The following is a 10,000-nucleotide window of genomic DNA, read 5'->3' on the forward strand; positions in this document are numbered from 1 at the left end:
GTAACATTTCCTTTTCTCTCCTTTCATGCAAACGGTTTATTTGTTGCTAGCCAGGTTTGTTTTTGTACAGCCTTTCTTGGTCAGGTATTTCAAATGACTGCCAGGTTCTTCCTGCCGCTGTGGCAATGATGAATGCAGAACATGAGATAAATTAATGCTGGGGATTTTGGTCAATGTCAGCCCTTTCTTCACCGTGTCAAGTTAAACAAACAAGATCAAGGCAAAGGAAAATGGTAATTGTCTCTCTCGAGATGAGCTGCAGATAAGAGCACTGTTGAATCTAAATGTGGAAATTTTCCCTGGTTGTGTCCAGCATTTTTTTAAAAAAACATAGTAGCATGTATTCACCATCTCAAACATAGTAGCTTAAGTTACACAACTAAATGTATTTTTAGAGGGATTGGGGGGGGGAACACACAGCCCTTCCTTGTGGTTTAAATCACTCTAAGGCTTTTTAAAAGTCCCCCCCCCCAACTGATAGTAAACCCCCTCTTTAGTATTATAAAGGTCTACAGTTGGGATTTAATTTTATGTGTTTTTATGGGTTTCTTCTTTAACATGGGTAGCCTTATTTATTTATATTTTTTAGAATTACTTTGCCGCTTTAAGAATCCCAGATTTGAGTCCAGTAGCACCTTAGAGCCTCCACAAGATTTTCGGGTTATCAGCTTTTGAGAGACAAAGCTCCTTTTGTCAGATTCTTGCAAACCTCTCCTCGTCAGATACTTGCAGCAGTCTAGGAAACATTCATACTCCATCCTTGACACTGAACAAGATATGCTGGGAGAGTCCCCTTGCAGGACTGTGCTAATTCAAAACGTATGAGCTGAAGATCGCTTCTTTGAAAGTGTTCTTGTATCGAAATTTTCCTGCTGTGTCCAGGCTTCTAGCTCAGGCCCTGACAGATTTTCTTTGGCTGTAGGAGCCAGCCCAAGAACTGAGGAGCCAGACATGTTTTTCACTTTTCAGAGTTTTGTATCTGAATTACCATGTGTTCTAATGATTGCTGCCACAAAACCCAATCCTGACTTCTTCACAGTTCCTCATAATGTTATTAAAGTGATAACAAAAGTGTTGTCTATAAATAAATATGGGGATAGCCCTGGTTGTCATGGCTACAATAAAGAGCAAACCCCTAAGCTTAGCCTAACTTCTCCACTGTTTCTGGTAATTCTATTATCACTTTAAAATTCCATTTAATTGAATATTGGAGGCAATATAAAAAGCAGCTGGTTAAGAAATGAATCGAATGGTGTAAAATTTAAGAACTTCTTGCATTTATATTTTTATGCGTACAACAAAACAGTCTGATGTGCAGTGATAAACTTTGTACACAGTGAGAGACACTACGAGAAAATAATTGCTAAAAATATTAGGCACCAAAGTTATATTTCTAGATGCCATCGCACCTGGCACCTAGGATTTGTAAAGCCCTGCTCTAGCTGATGTATTAGCTTTCCGTGTGCAGGAGTATGCACTTTTTGACTGGAAGCATGCAACTAAGTAAGAGTTCATTAAATAAATCTAGTGAAGCTATTTAACTGGTCCTATAGATAGTATAGGGCCACAGTGGCTCAGAGGTTAAGACACTGAAGCTGCAGACCGGAAGGTCTGTAGCTCAGCAGTTCAAGACCCAAGTGCCGCATGACAGAGTGAGCTCCTGTCTCTGGCCCCAGCTCCTGCCAACCTAGCAGTTCGAAAGCAAGAAATTGCAAGTAGATAAATAGGTACCGCTTTGGTGGGAAGGTAACAGCATTCCGTGTGCCTTGGGATCATTTAGTCATGCCGGCCACTTGATCACGGTAACGTCTTTGGGCAGCGCTGGCTCTTCGGCTTGGAAACGGAGATGAGCACCGCCCCCTAGAGTCAGATTCAGCTGGCTTTTGAGAAAGGGAAACCTTTACCTTTACCTATAGATAGTATGTTATGTAACTGTACATTCCATGAACAATGCTTTCCAGTAATAAACAAATCAACCCACTGTGAGTCCAGCCCCATACAAGTTCAGTTTAACCTTTGATTTTGTAGGATCTTAACCTGATCTCTGATGTAATTTGTAGTTTGGTACATTTTAATCATGTTAATTGGATTGTTATAATTTATGTCCTTGTGTTCTGGTTGCTGCATCGTTAGCTGCCTTGAGGCCAAGGAGAGTAAGGTGGGATAGAAATATTTTAAGCAAATAAATATACTCCGTAAAAGTACTTTGTTTTACTGATGTCGCTTTTTAAAAACATTGCCGGTATTTGCATGCATTAAGGGCCATTAATTTTTTTTTACTAAGATGCACTGCTTAACGGAGGAATTTTTTTATCAAGGGCAAAATAAGCAGGATTTATCCATCCTTTTTTTACATTTTCAAATGAAATTGGCAAAATTGCCTGTCATTTCTTTAATTCCCTAAGTAAATGTGTCTGAAAATATAATCCAACATAACGAGAGGGTAGCAGTGCATGCGACTAGTGTATTGAATGACAGAACTGCTTCCAGAGTCTCTCCGATTCTTGGCCTCTCTAGCTTGGCTGGGCATACTATAATTCTCAAACTATGCTTGCATATGTGTAAGTTTTAAGAGCTGCAATCATGTGTGAATTGTATGATGCCCTGAGCATCAGTGATATATCGCTGATACATCTTACACTCTTGTATTGCTAATTTTTAAAGAAACATTCTGCATCTGTTGGTCTTCATCTAGCCTTCCAGGTGGAGCATATGCACTTCGTTAAATGTCCTGGCCTATCACAAATAGCCAGAAGGTTTCAAATAAATACTTGACAGTGGTTTTTCAGGCAATCCAAGGAGTTAACATAAAAGTCAGAAATAATCAAATAAATATATATATATCCTGGAGGAATTCTTGATTGTGCACAAAGAGAGAAAGAAGCTAAATTCATAGCTAAATGTAATGTTTTGCAAATTGTTCACTCATCTCTGCTTTGGCCCCTGAGAAAGAAGTCAGAGTAGTACAATGAACATATGGCTTGCAGCGTTTGCTGTCATAAAGATATTGCATGAGCAAAAACCTAGCATAAAAGATATTTAGGCCAGGAGAATTTAAGTTTTCATATTCTCATGCAGGCTTCTGCCTTTTTCTTACTAGAGAAGTAATGCATGAACTAACCGCAGCTTGCTAGTGCCAAACTGTACAAGTAAATGGTAATAGTAAAGATATTAGTGATAGAGATCTAATACACAGTTTATTTCGTAAACATGATAGTAGTATAATAATAACAGCATTTCTTTAGGGTTTTCAGTGTTCCAAGCATTTCATTTATGTGTTGTGTTGTAATCCTTACAGCAGCCCCATAAGATAGGTCAAAACTATCCTTGTAGTGTGACTTTGTCTATGGCAGAGGTGAGATTTCAGCCTCCCAGATCACAGCTCATTCTCTTGGTCTTTTTAGAACTTAAGAGAAGCCATGTTAGATCAGGCCAATGGCTTGTCCAGTCCAACACTCTGTGTCACCCATTGGCCAAAACCCAGGTGCCATCAGGAGGTCCACCAGCAGGGCCAGAACTCTAGAAGCCCTCCCACTGTTGCCCCCCTAAGCACCAAGAATACAGACCATCACTACCCCAGACATAGTGTTCCATCTATACCTTGCGGATATTGGCCACTGATGGACCTCTGCTTCATATGTTTCTCCAGTCCCCTCTTGAAGTTATCTGTGTTTATAGATACCACCACTTCCTGTGGCCAGGAGTTCCGCATGTTAATTACTTTTTGGGTGAAGAAGTACTTTTATCTGTTCTAAGCCTACTGCTCATTAATTTCATTGGGTGCCCATGAGTTCTTGTACTGTGAGAAAGGGAGAAAAGTACTTCTTTCTCCACCTTCTCTATCCCATGTGTAATTTTGTAAACCTCTGTCATGTCACCCCACAGTTGTCGTTTCTCCAAGCTAAAGAACCCTAAACTCTTTAAACTTTCTTCACAGAGAAAGTGTACCACCCCCTTAATCATTTTAATTGCTTTTTCTGCACTTTTTCCAATGCTATAGTATGTTTTTTTGTGGTGCAATGACCAGAACTGTACACAGTATTCAGAATGAGGCAGCACCTTTGCTCCCAGCGTTTCTATTTTCTTATGGATATGTGCAGGGATGATTTCCTATTAGCTGAATTACAACCACAAAAAGGAGGAATTTAGTGTCCTTTTCCATCATAGGCTGCTGAGCGTCCCTAGGCTTGACTTGAAATGTTTCTTTGGTGGTTAAGTACAACCTCACTAGATTCTTTAAAGACAAACATTCCTGTACAGTTGCCTGGGGTGGGAGGAAATCAGAGGTGATATTAATGTTTCCTCAATCTTGTTTCTTTAGCTCATGAATGCTATTCAGAAAGGATATGTCTCTGGCAGCCGACTTGCTGTACTTATGAAAACGGCTGAAGAGAACATTCATCAGCGTAATGTGATTTCAGTGGATCGGAGTGGCGGTGGACTGTGAGATTTGGGTGCTGCAGAATGGTGGATACCATGAAGCTCCCTCTGTCGATGCTGAAAAACATTCCACTGCTTTCAGATATTTCTCTTCCTCTACACAATTTGTCTGTCATTGAGCAATTATTAAGAAAAAATGCCTTGGTACAGGTCCCATCCCCCCCCCTTTAAGTTTCCTGTGACCGTATTGCTGCGCTCACATGTGCCCTACTGAAATAGGGTGTACACTTCTGTTTTCTTGTTGGGCAAAAATTTGTAATACAGCAAGGAAAAAGATGTAGTGAATTTTCAAATGGGTGCTTATTTTCCAGGTTAATCCAAGCAGATCTTCACTGCCTTGTGGCTGCATTCTGAAGCCACATCAGGAGATCTAGGTGGAGACCTGGAATGAATGTGGGTTCATTTGCTTTGCAAAAATTGCTTTTTGCTGTTCGCACAAGAGCAACAGTGATGTCTAATCTTTATACAGCTTCAAGCTGGCCCCCACTGTTCTTGTAGTATCTTGCCCCTTTTCAGAAGGAGAAGATGCCGGCATGCCTCTAGTGTCTTATACGCAGCCATATTTGTTAAATCTCTGGATCTCCCCCCACATTTTTCTCAAAGAAATACATGGCATGAAACATATTGCCTAAAACTTTGGGGTTAGCGGCATTATTCATTATTACAAGGCTCTTATGGAAAAAACATGCATGTCATAAGAAGGGAAATGATTTGTCACTGGGGAGTTATAATAATGCTCAAATCTAGGGTTTATTGATGAGCACCATCCAAAATACAGGTGAGTGCACTGCTAAGGAATCACAGTGACATTTAATTGTGTTTGGGTGAGAGGACATACTGGTCATAATTCAGTTAAATTGAAACATGGTTAAGTCTTATTGAAATCGGTAGGATTTAGCTGCACATTTAGGTGATTATGTCCTGCTCAGCAGTTATGATTTACAGAAGGATTTCCAAAAAGCACACTAAGAGAATGCAAGGCTTGAAGCACATAAAGAATCCATGCTCTACCATGGGGAAAAAGCTAACAAGAAGGCTGGAAGTTCAATCCCTGTTTTTTTTTTCCTGAGTAACAAGTGCTAAAGTTTAGTTGTGCATGTAATTGTGTGTTCCTATTCCTATGCCATTTCTGTAGAGGTTGTAACAAATGCTTATGTACTGATTGATTGTTTTGTACATCTTGCGCAAGCTAAGTAAAATGGAAAACTATTATAGTGTCCCACTCTGGGGGGTTGGTTAAGAAAAAAAGCGCTGAGCTAGACGTTGCTGAATAAATGCGAAGGTGGCTCATCCTATTTTGATTCTTTTCCTCAGACATAGACTCATCTTTGGCACCTTTCTCTTTCCTTTTAAGCTGGATGACAGCACTAAACTCAGATGGAAGCTTTGTTCCTGATGTTTGGACAATAAAATGATAATTTAAAGCAAAGGTGAAAGACTTCAGGTTACTGGTGAATCTCTTTGCCTCTAAGGGCTTTTATCCACATTACAATTTTTAATTTAAGGGGATGTTCTTGGAAGTCTGCTGGGGTTAAAAAAATTCACGATAGGGAAGTTTGGTGCTTGCAGTCTGAAATCTTTCCCACATGCAAACGAAGAAAATGTGGGAACCAGATCTTAGAAGCATTTAGAGATGGTAGGCTAAAAAGTGTTTATGCATAGGAGTATCTGAATTAAAATATAATAAAGGCAGGACCAAGGTGCCTTTTTAAGTATTCTGTCCAAAAGTATTTTTCCCCTATATAAGTAGCTTGTATGCAGTATTTAGGACGTCCACCAGAAATAGTATAATGGTGATATTTTTCTCATATTCCTAACTAAAAAAGGCAGTTAGAAATGTTAGATTGCAGTCCACATTGAATATGGAAACCAAGTCTAAGTAAAAATGATTGAAGACCATGTTCTAAAAAGCTTCTAGCAGATTCCCTTGCTGACTTGGGCCTTATACACTTCAGATTTGACTAAAAATAGAAGGCAAACCTTGTAAGCATAAAGAACTGGGTTCCCATGGTTCTGTTGACAGTTTCCTCTCAGTATGACTATCATGTCTCAGTTTCCATCTCCATTAATTAATTTATCTGAGTTGATTTTTCTTCTCACAAGGAACAGTCTAATAGCCAGTTTTGCTTCGTAGTCAAGAACTGAATGATTATTATGTTCAAATGCCAAAAAAACTGGCAATATTTCATATGCACCTTCACTCTGAATAAGTGGCATTTTAGATCCTACCTTATACCTCTTTAGAGAAAAGATTAGACTTGGGATCCAGAGATATGTCTGTGCCTCACCTGTACCTTTGTCAGGATTTAGCAAGCCATTTCTCTTCCCCTGAGTTATCCAGGAAGACAAGGGGAGTAATAAGTATAAGTCCAAGGAAGAAATTAATACTTCGCATTTTTATATCCACTGTTTAAAACAGTTTCTCCAGTCTGGTATATGTTAATACACAATTTTCAGCAATGTCTAGTGATGCCTATCTCCAGGCTAGTCAATCCTTTCTTGTTTTGTCCCTTTGCTACCAATTTATTCTACCAAGAACTTGAATTTTTGTCATGATTTATATGCATGCTCTCCATTTGCTGATTTGGTCATTCTGAACTTAAGCTGAACTTTCCTTTTCTTTCTTTTTTGTGATGAAGTGTGTGTTGCTACTTTGTACAAGAACTGAAAGAACCTATATGCATCATTTTATGCCTGCTTGATTCAGCAAAATGAGAAACTAAAAACTATTTGATTACATGACATCCCTCTTTTTACTGTTTTAGAAGATTGTCATTTTGAATGTACGGTAAATATAATGCACTTCCGGCATTTTACTGTTTGCTTGTTTTAACTATATGGAATACTACTGTGTTTTTTAAAGAAAGAAAATGAATAAAGCCCATAGCAGGTTGTAGTTTGATGTGCATGCACACTCATATGTACATTGAACACTTGCATGTTTTTGCATTTGCCACGTTTATGTATTGTGTTGGGTTATTGTTCTAGACTGGACTGTTAAATACAGTGTTTGAGCCTGGGTTGTCATTTTTATATCTGTCTTGGTGTTTTATTGCCATTATTTATTACTTTTGATATACAGAATGAGCTGCATGCATTTATAGAGCAATAAGAGGATGTATTTAATGTGCCTTGTTTTTAACTGAATAAGAACTGAAAGCGTGAATCAATAAAACTGATTAAAATGGTCCACTCCCTGGCATTTTGATGTTACCAGCAGTTACAGAAATAAAGTTGATTAGCCCTGGATTATTTCACCCCTCCTTTTTCTATGGTAAAAAAAGTTTTAAAAACAAGATTCAGAAATGTAAATTTTAAAGGATGATACAAATGTCTGGCCTTAACTCTAATCTTGTAGGGTGAATTAGGAGAGAAAATATAGGGAACCTTGTCTTGCAGATTTAACATTGGATGTTGTTGAAATATTATTTCATTGCCACCGTGTGTTTTATTTTTTGTTTTGTTCACTGTAGGGGAAATAAACAGCCAACCAGTTGTTACCAGAATGGATTCTTTTTCATTTATTTTTTAGTCAACCAAACCTCTTCAGGCGAAATGTTCCCAGCCCACACTGATGAATTTTATCATGACTAAAATCAATAGGAATAAATGGAAAAGATTACATAATCCGTTTTGATCATCTTACATGTCAGGTTAGTCCAGAGTTGCCAAGTGCTGATAAATGTACTGACAGGAAGAAAACGCTATCTATTTTCATTGTCAGTAAACCTGCAGATCTTTTAAAAGTTTTTAACCCAAATTTATATTCTTTTATAGTGCCAAATTTACATCTGTGATTTTTTTGTTGATGTTGGAGTAGAGACTTTGCAATGTCTGTGTACATATTTTTATAGTGCTAGTGTTGTGTTAGTGGTGGCCAGAACATTATGGAATTGATGCATCTTAAGAACATGCTTATAGAATCCTTATTATGTGGGGCAGCATGCCAGCAAACATGTGCCTTTATCAAAGATGTATCAGAATCCTCTCTTGCCGTACCTACTTGTGCATATTTTAGATACCCTTTCCTACCTACTTGTGCATATTTTAGATACCCTGAAATGTATGTGTATGTTTGAGGAGGGGCAGGGGGGCTCTCTCCAAGATATAAGTCTCAAAACATATGGGAATAAGACGCGTCAGCTTTACCAACAAGCTTTGGAAATATCACAGCAATGTTAGCATTTCAGCAGCAGTGCGTAGAGTGAATTCCCACATCGAATCTGAACTGATTGCATTTGATTGGAGGAAATTATAAAAGAGAGAAACATCTCCAGTGATGTGCATTTGCCACTAAACGAGTTCTGTGTCTCTCCCACTGAAAATGAAGGGCCTCTCAAGCTTACCCATCCCCCTACTCTTTTAGTCTCATTCTTCCCCACCCCCCAATTAACCACTGGAGGCATGAAACGTATACAGAGCCACAAGAGCATTCATGCTGTACAATATTTGCACAGGTGCTATGATCAGAAGGCAGTAGGCTTCCATCCAGAATCAATATTTCACTCAATCTGTGAGAGACGCAACTAATTTAGGAGAAATCCAGGCCGTGTCTCCCTGCAAGTGTCTCTGCTTTCCATGAACTGTCAGTGGTTACTGACTAATTTTTTAATAAGTGGTGCTAAAGGGTTCTTTGCCACCTTTAACTTTTCTAGATATGCATTAGGTTATTGAAGTGGATTTGGACAGAAATGCGGAGAGAATCTTTTTTCTGCAGTATGAAGTTGTATTTTGATTTGTGTAGCTCCACTTGAATTTTGCATCCTAATCCATTCCAAGCTTTCACTGGATACAAAGTCAAACATGTCCTCTCTGTCCCTTAAAAGTTTTAAAGTGGGATTCTTAGAATTATCTCTTATTGAACAGCTGTAACATTGAAAGAACATCTGTTCTTTGCATGATGTGTATAACATGCTTTGCATGGTATACTTCCTTGGCTATCATGCACCGATAAAATTATGTGCTGCTATCTGGCTAAAATATTATGGAAAGCACTGGGCTTTGTTTCATGGAGTGGAAAGGCCTGTCTTCCTCTGACTACTTCTCCTCTGTCATCTGTACAAGACATATTTGATCCTGTCTTACCAAGGTATCCTAAACTGTCTGTCTAAGGGTTGCAAATGTAATTAACTCTTAACATAGAAATGGACACAATCTAAAGTCCACTGAATCGAAATAAATTGTTTTGAAGTGCCTTTACTTTATTGTTTTAAAAGGAAAGATTCCCTGTATTTCTCCTACTCAGTTATCCTTGAACATAAATGCAGAATTGCTCCCCAGTATCGGTACAGTTGAATTTATTTTACTGAACAGCTGATTTTAGTTTTGCATCTCTACAATTAACTGATTTGCAATTCATTTTTATGCATGCTGAGTTTTTCCTGTCCGAGTCGAGAAGCTGTAAATCTTTGATCTATTGAACTGACAGGGAGTTATATTTCATTTTTCCTCATGAATCATTTGCTACCCTTATTTCAGAAAAATGGCAAAAATTATGGTGTACCATGTTTTAATAAATTACTGCTTTTTAAAGAATTTGTTCTGTGACCTGCTTGGGGAA

The 10,000-nt window shown here is 38.4% G+C and overlaps 1 protein-coding gene across 1 annotated transcript in view; it reads left to right on the forward strand.

Annotated features, from left to right (window-relative positions):
* Positions 1-8,152, forward strand: part of GPD2 (glycerol-3-phosphate dehydrogenase 2) — a 139,403-nt gene extending 131,251 nt beyond the window's left edge. Inside the window, exon 17 of the mRNA XM_015411566.1 lies at positions 4,322-8,152. Within this exon, the coding sequence (XP_015267052.1) occupies positions 4,322-4,447 (126 nt within the window). The 3' untranslated portion in view covers positions 4,448-8,152. The remainder of the gene's footprint in view (positions 1-4,321) is intronic.
* The last annotated feature ends 1,848 nt before the right edge of the window (positions 8,153-10,000 follow it).

This window comes from Gekko japonicus, unplaced genomic scaffold, assembly GCF_001447785.1.
Source record: "Gekko japonicus isolate JY-2015 unplaced genomic scaffold, Gekko_japonicus_V1.1 scaffold6, whole genome shotgun sequence".
Lineage (NCBI taxonomy): Eukaryota > Metazoa > Chordata > Lepidosauria > Squamata > Gekkonidae > Gekko > Gekko japonicus.